This window comes from Dermochelys coriacea, chromosome 4, assembly GCF_009764565.3.
Source record: "Dermochelys coriacea isolate rDerCor1 chromosome 4, rDerCor1.pri.v4, whole genome shotgun sequence".
Classification (NCBI taxonomy): Eukaryota; Metazoa; Chordata; order Testudines; family Dermochelyidae; genus Dermochelys; species Dermochelys coriacea.
This window is the reverse complement of record NC_050071.1, coordinates 76,862,512-76,879,653: the sequence shown is the minus strand read 5'-3', so window position 1 is coordinate 76,879,653 and position 17,142 is coordinate 76,862,512. Positions and strand designations below refer to the sequence as shown.

The 17,142-nt window shown below is 39.9% G+C and overlaps 1 protein-coding gene across 4 annotated transcripts in view; it reads left to right on the top strand.

Annotated features, from left to right (window-relative positions):
- VEGFC (vascular endothelial growth factor C) overlaps positions 1-17,142 on the top strand; it is a 137,199-nt gene that overhangs the window by 31,185 nt on the left and 88,872 nt on the right. The window contains exon 2 of one of the 4 annotated variants that reach the window (XM_043513473.1): positions 16,942-17,134. The exons of the other annotated variants lie outside the window; for them this stretch is intronic. Within the exon in view, the coding sequence (XP_043369408.1) occupies positions 16,942-17,134 (193 nt within the window). The remainder of the gene's footprint in view (positions 1-16,941; positions 17,135-17,142) is intronic. 4 annotated transcript variants of the gene reach the window in all.

The following is a 17,142-nucleotide window of genomic DNA, read 5'->3' as shown; positions in this document are numbered from 1 at the left end:
GACTGTGTTCCTCTTAATTGCTTGTGGAATCTGCACTGCAGTGTAAGTAAAGAACATGTTAGAGATCTTCTCACCAATTTGAATGAATTGAAATCAGTGGCCCTGATGGTATTCACCCAAGGGTCCTGAAGGAATTAGCCACTCAGAGCCACTGGGCAATAACACTTGCACACTTATGGATAACCGGAGAATTCCTGGAAGACTGGAGAAGAGCTAAAGCAGTGCCCATCTTTAAAGGGGAAAGGAGGAGCTGGGGAACTATAGGCTAGTCAGCCTGATTTGGATACATGGAAACAAGAGTGGCAGAGCCTCCTCAAAAGTTTGGGGGCCCAGAGGCCCTGTGACTCCTCTTCCCCCGAGGCCCTGGCCAAGCCCTCTACCCGTGTCCATGCCTCCCAACCTCCCTGCCCAGGGAAGGTGGAGGGACCCAGGTTCTCCACAGCTGCCCGCGTGGCTCTTACCATGGCCAGGTAAGAGCCACTGGGCAGCTGTGGGCAGCTGGTGCAGACCCTCCACCTCTATCTGCCCTGGACAGGGAACTGGGGGAGGAGGGGGAGGCATCGGGGTCTGCTGTGGCAAAAAGTGGATGGGCCAGGCCTGTCCACTTTCAAAAAGTGGGAGGGCGATGGCCCCTTGACCCCCCACCCCCGCCGTCCAGTTCCGGTGCTGCTGTCTGGGAAGCTACTAGAGCAGTGTATAAAACATTCAGTTTGTGAATACCTGGAGAATGAAGGGGAAATCACTAGCAGCCAGTTTAGATTTACCAAGAACAAATCATGCCAAACCAGCTTGATTTCCTTATTTGACAGGGCAGCTGGTTTGGTGGATAGAGGGAATGTGCTGGATATAATATACCTGGACTTCAGCAAGTCTTTTGACACAGTCCAACATGACATTCTGACATTGAAAGATGGAGAATCTGGGCTTGGTGGAACTACCATTAAGTGGATACATAATTGGTTAAACAACTGCAAATAAAGAGTAACTATTAGTGGTATGATGTCAGATTGGAGGGAGGTATCAAGTGGGTTTCCACAGAGATCTGTTCTGGGTTTGGTGGTGTTTAACATCTTTATCGATCTTTATTTAGGTATAGGAATAGAGAGCATACTGATCAAATTTGCAGATGACATGAAGTTTGGGGGTGGGGGGGTTGCCAGCAATTTGGAGAATAGAACTAATATTCAAAGGAATCTTGATAAATTTGAAAAATGGACTATAGGCAACAAAATGAAATTCAACAAAGACAAATGTAAGGTGCTGCATTTAAGGATGAAAAACCAAATGCACAAATACAGAATGGGGAATAACTGGTTTGGCAGTAGCACTGCTAAGAAGGATGTGGGAGTTGTGGTGGATCACAACCTCAGCATGAGTCAGGAATGTGATGCTGTTGCAAAAACAAATGTGATTTTTAGATTGCATTAACAGAGGCATAGCATGCAAGTCACAGGAGGTGATAGTACCGCCCTACTCGGTGCTATTTAAGCCTCAGCTGAAGTAATGTGTCCAATTTCTCCAGCAAGGTTATGGAGAAACTGGAAAGGATCCAGAGGGTGAGCAACAAAGGTGATCAAAGGGCTGAAATGCAAGCCATACGAGGAAAGGCTGAAGGAACTGGGTCTGTTTAGTTTGGAAAAGAGGAGATTGAGGGGAGACATTTTAGCAGTCTTCAAATACTGGAAAAACTACCATAAAAAAGATGGAGAAAAGTTGTTCTCTCTTGCCGCAGAGGGCAGGACAAGAGGCAGTGTGTTCAAACGACAGCATAGCAGATTTAGATTAAATCTCTGGAAAAACTTCCTAACTGTAGGAAAAGTAGGACAATGAAACAGACAGTGTAGGGATGTTTTGGAAGTTCTTCCACTGGAAGTTTTCAAAAGATAGCTGAATAGCCATCTCTTTTGCATGACTAAGGCTTTAGACATGTTTTAGACATGACTAAGGCTGCAAGTCTGTCATGGAGGTCACGGATTCCATGACTTTCCATTACCTCAGTGGCTGGTGCTGGCTCAGGGGGTAGGGGTTGAGGGTGTGGGGTGGGGAGGGGCACTTACCTTGCGGTGGGGGGCTCCCACTGGTATGGCCCTGCAGCTCCTCAGCAGCGGAGGGGCCAGGAAAGGCTTTGTGCTGCAAGCTGCCTGCCTCCCACAGGCTCTGCCCCCGCAGCTCCCATTGGCTGCGGTTCCTGGCCAACGGGAACTGCAGCAGCCAGCGCTTGTGCCCCTCTGCTGCCTTGGAGCTGCAGGGACATGGAGCTGGATAGGGAGCACCTGTTAGCCTCGCCAACCCTCCCCCCACCAGCACCAGTGGGAGTCCCGGGCTGTGCTCCATGGCCCAGTCCTCCGTCCTCCACCCCGCCCCCCGCAGCACCAGCTGGGTCCTGTCCAGCACCCATAGCACCATGGGACTGCACCCGCACCCCCCCACACCCAAGTTCTAGTCACAGGTATTTTTAGTAAAAATCATGGACAGGTCATGGGCTGTGAATTTTTGTTTACTGCCAGTGAACTGTCCACGACTTTTACTAAAAATACCCGTGACTAAAACGTAGCCTTAGACATGACAAATCCTGAATCTTGGCAGAGGTTTGGCAGACCCTTAAGGACACATCTAACCCCATGAATCTATAAAGATATTTAAGTGTTCAAAATACCATATTTTAATGTCAAATGTTCACATTTCTGTTGTCTATTTTGTTTTCATCCCGTATGTGTGAATGTTTAATATTTAAACTGAACTGCACACATTACAGTTTATTACTCTTACTTTTTATTACTGGTCCAGTCCTGCCCCTGGAACTCCTGGAACTTAAACATCTGGTATATGTTCTTCATTGTCTACATTCTCTCAGGATATTCTTTCAAAATGCTTCATTAAATGAAATATCAATTATAGGCATTTAGTTTCAGCATATGTAATTATCAAGAACAATAACCAGAGGTTAACTAAGAAATTAGTGGCAGTTGATAGTAGATGTTTAAATGAGGAATCAACATCCTATTTATTTTAACTCTTCCTGTTGTTCAGATTTATCAGTGTCAGAACAGAGCAGTGCTTTTTTTCTTGTTGAAAAAAGTTTGGGTGGCTTTCTAGTTCCTCTTATTAGGAGAGAACCCCAACGAATGTTAAACCCTATCACTACCTGTGTACTGTACAAAGAAAATTGTTGATAGTTTGCTATAGTTACTTGTTTCAGAGTAGCAGCCATGTTAGTTTGTATCCGCAAAAAGAAAAGGAGTACTTGTGGCACCTTAGAGACTAACACATTTATTTGAGCATAAGCTTTCGTGAGCTACAGCTCACTTCATCGGATGCATTACCAAATGCATCCGATGAAGTGAGCTTTAGCTCACGAAAGCTTATGCTCAAATAAATGTGTTAGTCTCTAAGGTGCCACAAGTACTCCTTTTCTTTATAGATACTTGCTAAGTATAGGGGATAGTTGTCCATGTCTGGTCAAACTTCATCTGTTACATGTTGTCTGCATCTCATAGATGATTCGGTAGTATTTACTTTCAGATAATATTTTTGAACATTACTTAGCACACACTGTATGTAGCATTTTTCCTTTCCAAATTATTTTAAAAACCAATACTTCTGGGAAGTAGGTAAGCAAGTATTCTTCTTCTTAATCCATAGGTGCATGCAAACTGCCTTTCTGAAATCATTCCTAGATACTCTGGTACAGAGAAAACATCATTCCCTTGGAAAGAGGAAATTTTAGGTGGCTGTGTACCTTTTGAAGTGGTGTGGAACTACCCGTGCCACATAGAATCATAGAATATCAGGGTTAGAAGGGACCTCAGGAGGTCATCTAGTCCAACCCCCTGCTCAAAGCAGGATCAATCCCCAATTTTTGCCACAGTCCCTAAATGGCCCCCTCAGGCATTTAACTTTCAACCCTGGGTTTAGCAGGCCAATGCTCAAACCACTGAGCTGTCCCTCCCCATGTACAACAGGAGTGGGCCCTATTTGAATTATTTCCGTAAAGGTCTAGTAGGATCTAGAGTTGCTAGGAAGAAAATATTGAAAAATCTTGTTTTTATAGAAAATATGGCACATAAGGAACATAAAAAGAATACACATTGTTTTCTCTGGGAAAAGGCTGCAGCTTTATTAGAAGACAAGACTGTAATGAAAATACTTATTGATTTACAATCCTTAAATCCAGACAAGTGTCACTATCCAGATCAAGGATGAAAAGCCACTCATTTCACATTCTCATTGGGCTTTGGAAGAAATCAGACACTGTGTAAAACAACTTCTTAGAACCCTGGGTATGATGGTTATCTTTTAAAAAGACTAGCCCAAGTATCAGAGCATGCTGACTTTTATGGCCTCTAATTAACTACATCAGCATTTAATGTGGCCTAATAATGGCAACATTTTAGGATACAGAGAATAGGAATGTTGCATATAAGATAAAATTGGATTCTGTTTGCCTGCTTTCTCATTTTGAATGTGCTTCGTGCTACAGAATGGGGAATAGTATATTGGAAAGCCATGACTGAAAAAGATTTAGGAGTCATAATGAACAACTCAGCATGAACTTCCAATGTGAAGTTGTATGAAGAGCAGAGTAGTGTGTAGGAGCAGGGAAGTGATTTTACCTCTATGTATGGTAAGTACTGGTATGGTATGGTATGTACTGGTAAGACTGATACTGGAATACTGTGTCCAGTTCTGGTACACGCATTTTTAAAAGGCTGTTGAAAAATTAGAAAAAAATAAAACAAAATTAAAAATTCTGTTGGGGGCAGAAAGTCTGGGATAGATTCAGTGTTATGTTTTTCAGAAAAGACAGAACAGAAGTTACAGCCAGTGGAAAGGTGACTTTAAACTATTATCCTCTGCCAACTTTGGATGTTGGTGTGACCTACAGTGTAAGCTAGAGCACCAGAATAGCTGTAGCTGTTATGGCCACTGCTCCTCCCATCTTCGGCATGCGCCTAAACTGTGAGGGGAGTGGGGAGAGATGGAGGAAAGGAACGTGCAGAGGTGCAGGCATCAGCCCTATCTGCTGCTAGGCCAGGGGAATTTTCCCTAGGCCATTGTGACTCCTTTATGGTACCTATACCTCACTGGAGCAGCCAATAGAAGATGCCAGAGCAGGGCCCATAATTTAACCTTCCAGATGGAGGAGGTTGCAGCAGCACAAAGCACCCACAACTTCCTCTGTAAAGGATATTCACTTGTAGACTGAGAAGTTGACATTGCTAGCCAGGAGAAAACATGAGCAGTCTGTTGTGATTCAACACAAACCTTTTTTTTATTCAATTAATTCAATTTAAATATTTTCCTTTGTTTAGTTATTTTGTGTGCATGCAGCACTGTTAATGACCACAGAAATTTCGCTCACAAAAACATTTTTTATTTGCCTGAGTAGTAATCAACAAGATGTCAATGTTCCTTACACTTTTTCGTAAAAAAAACGTAACCCTTCTGCCCATCAGAGTTGGCAGCAACAAGGGCCGGGTTCAGTATCTAGGGGTTCCATTCTAATAACACAATGCAAAACCGGCTCGAGCCCCCACCCAGTGATGTGGGACAAATATATACCACCCCCGCTGGGCGCCTCTAAGAGGCAATACTTCTCCTCTTGCAAGCACAGAGTCTGAGTGTAGCAAAAGCCTTTTAATAACAGAGAAAACCAATGTGGCATTATGTTGGGGAAACACCACCACGAGGGTTCATAACACAACCCATGAGCAAAAACCCACCCCAAGCAAATTGGGCCATGTCCTTTCCCTTTGGTTCTGGAGTCCAGCAACCCAAAGTTACCCAAAGTCCCAAAATTCTCTGTCTCTGGTCAGTGCAGCCCCAGAGTTCAAAAGTTTATCTGCAGAGTTTTACCTCCCAGCCTGGGTGGAAATGGGGGGGAGGTTTAAGGGGCACCTTACGTGGTCCAAAGCTGACTGCTCCACCTCTCCGTAGGGGCTCCACTCCACTCTGCTCCACCAGCTATCCCACGAACCGCTCTGCTCTGCCAGCCATGCTGCTCGCCATCCCATGAGCTGCTCCAGCCATCCCACAAAATGCTTCACTCCACCAGTTATTCTTCTCTGCCAGCCATCCCGTGAGCCACTCCAGCCATCCCACAAACTGCTCCGCAATATATCTTCAGGCCCCCCACTGCTTAACACAATGCTCAGTGATTTCAGCTCTTAGTAATTTTAGCTCTTTAGTGGTTTCAGTTTGAAGTAGGGGAGCCTCAGTGTTGGTGCACCATTGGCCCAAAGTGAATTCAGCTCAGCAGCCTGACTAGACTCCTAGTAGAATCAAAACTAGCTCTGATATTCCACAGTGGAGAGAGGAGAAGGTACAATTAGCATGTAGGGCCCATATCACCAAGTATTAATACCCATCCCTAGCCTCTCTCAAGTCATTGTGTTTTGGAACCCATGACCCTTGCCTAGCGAGTGCTGCTTAGTTGATGGTGAGTCCCTCCATCATAACAAAAGGCCAAGTACAGTTCCACTGTCCTTGATTCACATAATCAGAATAATAACAGTTTATTCTTCCTGCCCCAATAAGAGAGAAACTGGGGCTCCTACAGCAGCCAAAGTGACCATCTAGGCGGGGTGGGTGTGCCTATGCAAATGAGATCAGCCCCTGAAGTTCTTTTCCACAACCCGCCACCAGATGTCAGGGTAGAGCTCATCTTGACTCTGCTTACAATATATAAACTGTACAGTATGTTTTATTTGTGGAATATTTTGAAGTATGAAATTGTAATAGAGACATCATAAAACATTTATGGTTTCGTGTATAGCCATATATTTTATAGGCTAAAATAGAGTAATATTGTCTTCAGTTTGTAGATATTTTTGACCTTTAAATTAATATTTAGGTTAAAAAATTCAGAATGGCCTAAGTGACTTGGGATCCTAAATCCTCACTGACTTTCCCTTCTGAAAATTTTATTCCTAATTCTTTAATACTATGTACCAACCAGCTGCAGCTGGATTAATATCATATAAGCAAATGTAAATACTGTACAAATTAATGTCTATTTAGAATTGTACTGTTGACTACTAAAATAAAATCAAAATATTATTGTGTATTACAGTAGAGCCTAGAGTGCCCCCGTAGAGATTTTGCTACACACTGTACCATCGTATAGTAAGAAATAGTCCCTGCCTCAAAGGGTTCACAGTCTATTTACACCTGATAGACAAAGGTTGGGAGGTAAAACAGAGACAGAGGCAACATGTGAGTTTCTCAAGATCACGCAGCAGTTCAGTGTCAGAGCTGAGAATGGAATTCAAGTCTCCTGAGTCCTCTCCAGTACATTATCTTTTCAACAAAATAATTTGTATTATATAAAAAGATTATGTATTTTGGATTCAAATAAGCTTATTGATTTATTATTATTTTTGGTACTGTCTAAAGCCGCAAAACTGCACACTTAGACAGTTGTTTATTTTTACACACTGAGTATTCCCTTAAAAATACCTCCCGAGAGGTACCACCACCTCACATATACTGGTTCAGAGTGGATTATCCAGAGACCAACGGAAAAAGAAAGGATGTTTTGGGTAAGTAGCCTGAGTTTAAACTGACTCGCGGCCTGCTTTTTGATCTAGAATGGATATGACCTTCTGCCCAAGGTAGGGTTTCAGTCCTTCCTGGGAAGGATTGGAAGGACTTCAACCTGTTGAGGGCTTGTAAAGCTGATGGGTGACACTTGGTAAGTTTTTAGCACTCACATAGAACCTTTTTATTGTGTTCTATAGGTTTTTTCTGCAGTCCTTTCACCTTAAGAGTAAATGGGCTTGCTTCTAAAGAGCTGGGTGGTAACTGCTGGCAATTACACTATTTATAAATAAGGCTAAGATTTTGTCACAGTTATTTTTAGTAAAAGGCATGGACAAGTCACGGGCACTAAACAAAAATTCACGGAAGCCAGTGACCTGTCCCTGACTTTCACTAAAAATAACAGTGAGAAATAATTATGGCTCCAGGGTTCCCTTCCGCCCATGGTGGCTGAGAGCACCGAGGTCCCCCCCACCGCCTTCAGCTGTTTGGAGCTGCAGGGCCTGCCCACAGTGGCTGGGAGCTACGAGCCCCTGCTGTCTGACAGCTCCAGCCCCAGTGCCCCGGGGCTGAAGTGGAAAATGTCACAAAGGTCTCTGAAAACCATGGTTTCCGTGACTTCAATGACATAATCTTATCACATGCTGGCTGACTGGGAATATCACAGCATAAGCAAGAACAGTGCAGCCTGAAAAAATCACTCAGGAAGGGGAGAGATGTGGTTGTGCACTCAAGGGAGGTGACGGTTGAGGAACTAGGAGTCTACAGTGGGTGCTCTTGGTGGACCATAGAGGGGAAGTACAGATGTAGTTGCCTTGAACTATGACATAACTAGCAGTGCATAAAATTAGGCATGTAATGTAAACCTTTGCAGTATTGGGGCCTGTTTCTTTTCATGCATTTAAAATATTAACATTTGAATTCATTATGGCTCTAATTCAGCCAAGCATGTAAGTATGTGCTAAAGAGCTTTACTTAAGTTCACCCCCTTTCAGTAAGTGCCTAAAGTTAAGCATAAGCTTAAGTGCTTTGTGGTATTGGGGCCTATGGTTTAGTCCGAATCAAAGGAAAATAATTTATTTTTATAAAATTGAAATTAAATGCTTTGCCTAATTAATCTCAACCAGAACTGCAAAGATGCTCTGGCCTTATTATAAGGACAATTATCTTCAGAAGCCAAGTGTTTCTAAGCTTTATGTTTAAGAATTCTTATTGAAGAAGATGTTTATCGTAAGGTTAAATTGTAATGGAGCTCAAATAGGATATAATGACTTCATTTCAGGAATAATCTTAACATGCAGTTGAGGTATTTGAGCATGTTTTGTTATAATAGGTCATAATAACAATTGACAATGTTAATGCATTTTTCTTACTATAAAATTAAACTTAACAGGGATATTGTAATTTAAATATTTAAATTACAATTTGACTCGTGTCTCACTCTTGAAATACTTTTGATGTGGTTCAGATACTATAATTTAAAACGCTAAAAATGAACACATTATTGTTAAATACTTATTCAGTCCTTTTTTTAAAATTATGAACTTATGTTGGAGGGGAAAGAAAGCTGCTGAGTCGAAACTTCTTTACTCCTGTTTAAAACTACTAATCTGGAATAAGCAGTTAATTTTAATGCCTAATGATGAGTCTCACTTTGAGTAATTGACTGACTGCTTCTCCCTTCCCCTCATGCCCCATCATTGTATGTGATGGAACATTAATGTTGTATAATGAGAAGAAAAGATAGGTCATAACCACAAACATTAGAGTGGATGAGAATATTGATTAGCTATTTAATGGGCCTTTTCCAACAACCTTTCTCCCCACCCAAAAATTAATTAAACAAATAAATAAATCTTTGCCTAAGGCTCCTCAACTACTCCCATTCAAGACGATGATTCCAAACTGTGGAGTGGCAATACTGAAAGTTACTGTAGATAGTACTGTATCTGCTGGAGCTTGGTTCGTGCGTCAACCACCAGCCTGCCTCCTCAATATCCACAGAACTGGGACACACGCAGGTTTTGGGGGAAAGGGCTGTATTCCACAAAAGCAACACTAATCTATACCATGCCATGCTTCACTTTGTGGATGCAGGCTCCTCTCTGCACAGAGATGCAGTGAGAAGCTTTGGGCCACGGTGCATAATTTGTTAAAACTGCCTTTTGATATAGGCCTGATCGAACTTCCATTGAAGTCAGTGGGAATTTTTCAGTTGATTTCAATGCGATTTCATGTGTCTTTGCGGCACACTGGGTCAGCGCATTCGGCTGTTAACTGAAAGGATGCTGGTTCGAGCCCACCCAGGGATGGTAACAGAATTTCACCTTTTGTGGGGAGGGATAGCTCAGTGGTTTGAGCATTGGCCTGCTAAACCCAGGGTTGTGAGTTCAATCCTTGAGGGGGCCATTTAGGGATCTGGGGCAAAAATTGGGGATTGGTCCTGCTTTGAGCAGGGGGTTGGACTAGATGACCTCCTGAGGTCCCTTCCAACCCTGATATTCCATGGTTCTAGATCAGTCCCTAAATTCTGTTTGTTTGGTTTTCTTTTTTTGTCAACCTTCTTAATTAGAAGCATTTTCAGAATTAGTGGTGGGATTCTTCTACTGTTGATGGTAAGGTGTGTGTTAAAGAGAGACGTGACTTAAAGCTGACAGCAAGAGATTTGTGGCATTATTTCACACATACACACAGTATTTGTATAATAAAACAAAGAGGTGTGGGCATTAGCTTTTAATAATTTAAACTTGATGGGACACAACCTTGGATTCTCTCTGATATTTCTTCTGCAGTTTCTGTACTTAATTTAAATAGATATTCAGATTTGAAGATTTCTTATCAATAGTTTTGGTTTTTCCTTTTGAAAAAAATACACAGAGAGAGAATCTGCGGTAACATGCCCTTAGCATTCCATAGTTAAGTTTCCTGAACAAGTACCAACAACAATTGCAAATCTGCTTATAATATTTTGTATACCCACATCCTCTGAACTTTAAACAAACTCAGGTTAACGTCTTTTAACATTTTAAGGAAGCCCTAAGGCTGTTTTACTGACTTTTAGCATATATCAATAATTGTAATGGACTTTTTTAGAAACGTAGACCAAACAGCTGTAGAAAGTAGTTGTCATGCAACAAACTAAAGGATTTTTCAGTTTTGATGTATGTATTTTTATTATATAAAATGCATTATGTATACATAATTATATATGCTGAAAATCTAATACCTTTTTCTTCAGTTGTTAGCTGGCCTTTTCTACTACAAGTCTTTCTCTAATCCATACAGGGCCCCAGCTGTATTGCTGTTCTTGGTGCAGGGACCACCAGATATAAAACACAGAGGTAGCTGAGAAAGGATATCTGTGCTTAAATTGCACTATGTACGCTTCCATATGTAGATTTGGCAAGTTCACAGCCTTCAATTGATTTAAAAGAGCTATTGGCCTCCTCCAGAACTTTGCTTCTTATCAGCTATCATGGGTAACCGTTGGCTAGCATGAGACTCATCTTTTTCTATAATTCAATACTATTTCATTTTATGTATTAAAATGTGCTTTGTTCTGTCTTCTGATTTGTCTTAGAAGCTTTAACGAAATTAATATAAAGATGAAAAATATGGGAAGAAGTGTGGGTTTTTACTCTGTGTGATATTTTTGACACTTACTTATTTTTGTACAGCATCACTGTAATGGGGCCAGCACCCTCTTCTCATGAGCACCCCCTCTGGTTGGATGTGTCTATGTTTTTGAACCTGTTCAGCCCTGGTATGGGGCTATATTTCAAGGGCTTCCTCCCTGGAGACACTATCTTCCTGCTGCCTTCCCCAGGCTCAGTTCCTACTAGGGATGTAAAACATTAAACGGTTAACTGGTAAGCAGCAGTCTTACCGGTTAACCCACCCTAACCATTAACCCCCAGTTGGAGCAGCAGCCTTCTCCCTTTAATTGGTTAATCTGTTAAACGATATAATTTTAATAGTTTAAACAGTTAACTTTTTAAACAGTATTTACATCCCCAGTACCAACTCCGCATATTTTAGTGAGATTTCTGTTTTATTAAACTGATCGAAGTCCAAGGTTTTCAGTGCACACATACCACATTATCATAAAATAATATAGCTCAGTACAGAAAATAAAGAAATTATAACCAATCTTTGTCACATTTTGTAGAACAAATGTTTTTGTTTTTCCTCAAGAAATGCTTAAATAGCATTTCAAATGAGAAACTTTTTTTTAAGAAAGATCACTAAACATTATTTAGCTTATCCTTGACAGAAATTTTTATCTCAGGGTGTACATATGACATGAAGATACCCTGTTTGGGGACAGCTTTCATCCCTGATGTGGAGAGTTGCCACACATGGGCTGTGCTCTGGGTCACCTGATTGAGCTGCTGCACAGGGAACTGGTAGCTCTGCACCAGTGTAGGTGGTGCCAGCATGCAAGATAATTTTAGGGAGAAGCTGCAGGTCTACATTTGTGCAGACTCAGGGCACCCATGCAATCAGTGCTAAGGTTGTGACTGCTCTTTCAGTCCATGAACAGGAAAATAAGCCACTGGATATGAAGATGGGATTATGCAGCAGCTCCTCACTTTGACTCTGAGTTTAGACATTGTTCTCCACCTGCTTAGATTTTAAATACATTTATGCTTCTTCTTCAAGCGCTTGTCCATATGGGTGGTCCATTTCAAATGTGCATCCTTGTATACATGCTTATACATATTGCTTTATGTGTGTGGAGTGGATTTCATGCCTTGGGCTCCAATATGAACTCTGCAAACTTAATTTTTATGATGTTACAAAGTTTGTAATTTATATAAATATCCGTTATGAGAGAGATCTACTATAATTAAGGATCTTAGACTATCTCTGTTAATCGAGTTTATAACAGAGCTCTAAAAAATAATGTACCAAGTTGTAATATGATATACATAGAGAGTCACAGTCTTGAACCAACGTACAAGCATATCTATTAGACTGACTTTTTACCTGAACACAAAACAAAAAATAGTTTGGTGGATTAGAGAATATTTATGGACTTCTATAGATTACAAATACTCATTATTAAAAAGGAGATTATGCTGGCTAGCCATATCTAATGTGGAAATCAGTCTATTGTATCTATTCTCATACATATCAAATGCAGTTTCATTTTCCTTTTTATCTGTTTTTAATAAAACTGTTACAGCTAACACATCTAAAAGTGAATTAAACAACAAAAAGTAGCAATTGTTTCAAATATTTATCCAGTTATGGTAGGTAGTAGGTGCTGCACGCCATCAGGTTAGTTGGAGTTGTCCGTATATTTCAAAGCAAAATTGGGTCCAATGAATCTGGTTTAAGCCTCAAAATCAAGGAAATTTAGAGTTAAAAGCCATATACCATATGTGATGGATTTGAAGCAGCTCTGTAATAATTATTGAATATAATATGTATGTCTGAAATGTTGGTTTAGTTTAATAGTTGGCTGTAGGAAAAAACAAGCAGGAAGGCCAGACAATGATTCAAAATAACTGCTTCAACAAACACCTGTGTGTGGGGGGGGTGTTGTTAAAAGACAGCAGAAGGACAATTGGCCTGAAGGAGGTTGGCTTGACATCCTGAAGGAGGTTGGCTGGATTGAAAAGCGTTTTCTCAAGGACAGCTGTCTGAAAGACTTAAGGGGAATAGATTGAGATCAAGATTCCCACAGGTTTGGGTTCTGGTGTACAATAGTCAAGCATGAGGACCTATTATTAGTATTATAAAAAAAAACCTTTTCTCTTAAATTATCTTTTTTCCCCTACTGTTAAGATTAAACGATACTTTGTTTTAAAAGGCTGTTTTGGGTCACTGTATTCACTGTTTGTCAAAAGCCCTGATGGGGAAGTATCACAGTATCATACCCAGTCAGATCTGCTGGGCAAGCACAAGTTGACATAAAGGGTACTAGAGCCTTGGACCCAGTCTAAGAATAGGAGAATTACAAGACTCCATCCAATAAAAGGTAAGGACACAAGGTCTACTCCTGTGCAGATGCACTCAGAGGGACCAGAGAAAGGGTCAGAAGTATAGCTAGCTCTGGGACACTTTATTCGATATGCCTAGGTTTCCCTCTGGCACTCATCACTAGAGCTAGTTTGGGATTTTCCATCAGAATGATTTTCTGACAGAAAATGCAGGTAGCAAAATCAAAATCTTATGCAGGAAAATTTAAATGTTGCTAAATGTTTCTCTCTGGAAAATCAAAAAGATATATTTTATTTAGGGTCATTTTGATCCAAATCAGAATATTTTGTTTGTTGAATTGGCAAACGTTTTGCTTCTAATCATTTCCACAAAACATTAAATCACACTTCTCTATTAGAATGTTGTTGCCTAATGGGATTTCTAGTTCGGACCCCCATGCTTTTTTATGTGTTGGTTGTTTGGAGAACTACATCTCCCAGAATGCAACATGAAGTTCCCTCTGACCAAGCTGTGTGGTGCATCAGGGAAAATGGGAGTCTGGTGCATAGGAGAGAGTTGGGGTATCAGGCTCTTAAACTATAACTGTTATGAGTCAATGTGCCACAATTGGGAAATGCAGTTTAATGATGAACTGATTCTAAAGAAAGCATTTGGGGTCAGTTTAGCAAACTGAAAAAAAAGCTTTTGATTTTGGGGATATAAAAATGTTTAATTTCCATCAAAAAGGTCTAAACAAAACTTTTTGCCATTTCTGAATTGAAATCTGCTTCATGAAAAATTGCAACTTCTCATCCCAGTTCACGACAAGAAGAGATGTTGAAACATCAGAATTTCTCACAGGACGGAAATTCCAAATTTCCATCAGCTCTACTCATCACCATAATATCTGACCATATTAAACAACTGAGAGTTAGGAAAGCATTACTCCCATTTTACAGATGGGGGTATTAAGGTATAGAGAGGTTAGCTGATTCCCTAAAATCACATAAGATGACTGAGGCAGATCCATGGATATAACATGAGTCTTGTGAGTCCCAGGTTAGCACCTTAATCACAACACTACCTTTCCTACTATATGCATATTTCCATTTCAAACGACTAAACAATCACACAGTTTATAGATCTTCCTCATTTTTTATGGTATTATGTCAAGTACTTAATGTTATTTCAGTGTGTACATTTTGTGCTCTGTTTTAAAAAATAAATTTGACGTTAATCCATGGTAAAGTATTGTTTTTCCTCTTTATTCAAATTGTAGTAGGTTAAGTTTAGCTATAAACTCATACTATGTATGAGTAGCACCTGCAGTTATTCACAGATTGGAGTTTATTATCATTATTATATCTGCAATGTTCAACATTACATTCATCAATTACTACTATTATTAGTAAAGACAAATATTCTGTTATAACATGGCTATTTTCCCTGTAACTAGTTTAGAACTCCATAATTAGAAAAAGGAAATACAGTTTAAAGGTAGAGATGGATGTATTTCTGGTATATAAATTGGTTCAGCTGATCAAAAGAAAGTAGGCCAGATCTGGAGCCACACTAATTTGCATCAATCTGAAAAACTGGCCTAACAAGTTTTTTTATTATTATTATTATAGGAATCCAAGGTAGATTTATAACAATTTCTTTCTAAAATGATAATTTCAGTGCTAGCAGGATTACAGCCTGTGTCTTTTTGATTAGAGAACTTTTTTTAACAATTATTATGATGTAATAAAAATATATGGATTATGTCCACATTGACGCATCATAATAATTATATGGTGCCAAAGTTTACTACAGTCTGACACAGTATCATTGGCTTTATTTGAGCTAATATAAGTAAATATTTGCTTATTTATGTTCCCAGTTTAGAAATGCATAATTTCTATACTTTTAAGGTTCTTTATTCATGACTTCACACTACACCTGCTACTGAGATAGACTGCAGATATGGCAAGTACAGCAACTTCTACTATGTTGTTATCAGTATTTAACTCAGTTGAATGGATCAAAGACGAATTTGTTCTTTCTTTCTGCTCTCTCCCTGCTTTCAGGGCTCCTTGTTTGACTCCAGCTCTCAAATAAGGAATTTTTGTTTCTAGCACAGAAAAGCAGTGATATGATGGTAATAGCTTATAAATCTAATGAACTGCATGCTAGAAACATTTCCATCTCATAATCATGATTTATATCTGTCTTGTTTAGCCCTTAAACGTATCTCATTTCCTTATTATCTTTTCACTTTCAGTACCTAAATAACTATGCTGTTAAATTTCATGCATGGCTTAACAGGATCCAAAACCTTGTTATGTATTTGCATGATGTAACATCATGGATTATGTAATATGGAGGGAAAGTAAAGCAGAGTTGAACCACTTGTTCAGTATGCATGGTCATGCAGTGCAACAAGCATATTTCCGCATCTGGTTAATAAATTCAGTAAGTGAGAATTTATCAACATCTGGTATCTGCCTTTTTTGTTCCTCCAAATGAACAACTGGTGCATGGTGACCTTCAATATTTTTTTTCGTGGTTGTTTTGGAATTCTCACAGTGGTTTTACGCTTAGTTAGGATAAGATGCTGTTGCTGGCAAACTCTTGTACACATTTATATCTTAATCTGCTTCTTGAACTAGTTTTTTTATGCATACTACAAAACCGTACACATTGCTGTTCATGAAGACAAGACTGCTCTGTTCATGCATCCAAATTACTTTACTGCAATTTACTTAATACAGCACTTCAATAAGGTTAGGCCCCGATCCTGTAAATGCTTATTGCCTTATCTTTACACACGAGTAGTCCCACTGAAGTCTCAACTGCAGAATCAACTATGGGCAGCAAAGAATATACAAAACACAGGCTTTGTGTAATGAAAGGTTGTCTTTGCCTGAAAATGTGGAGATTTAATGATTTATTTAAATATTGCTCCCTTCCCGGTTCTTTAAGTTTACACTGAACATTTTTTCTTTTAAATATGGAGAAGTAAATGAATGCTCTTTCTTTTGTAGCTGGTAGAGTGTGTTTTGAAGTTCCTAGAAATAAGCAGTTAAAATATTATTGGATTTGAGGGAACATGGTTAGCTTAAACTGAGTGTTCAAGCATAGTACACTGTCTCCGTTAGCTACTGATATTATTTTTTCAAATAGAATACATCTTTTTGCTCATTTTAAAAGACTACACTACTGGTGACAAGGCAGAGATATAGGCAATTCACAACCTCTGGAAGTGAGCTAAAGCTTCATTGTTGCATTTCCAAATTTGTGGTTTGCCGGAAATGTGCCTGTGGGTTTTGCCCTCAAAACCATTGAAAGACCTTATGAAACAATGCGCCAAGTGCTTTACAGCACTTCATTAGACATTATTTATTTATAAATTACTATGATGTAAATACCTCTTAGGCTACAGTGGCCTCTGGATCAAATTTACACCCCATGTAATCCCATTGATGTCAACAGAATTGCACAGGACAAAGTCAGAGCAGAACTCGAATTGGAGGACCAGATCTCAGCTGCTACAAATTGTCATATTCTGTTAAAATCAATAGAATTATATTCACAACAACTGACAGTGCAGAATTGTTCCTGTGTTTTCTGGTCCCCAAATGCCTCCAGCAAGGGAGCTTTTGTCACTTCTCTAGGGAGGTTACAGGTCAGTAG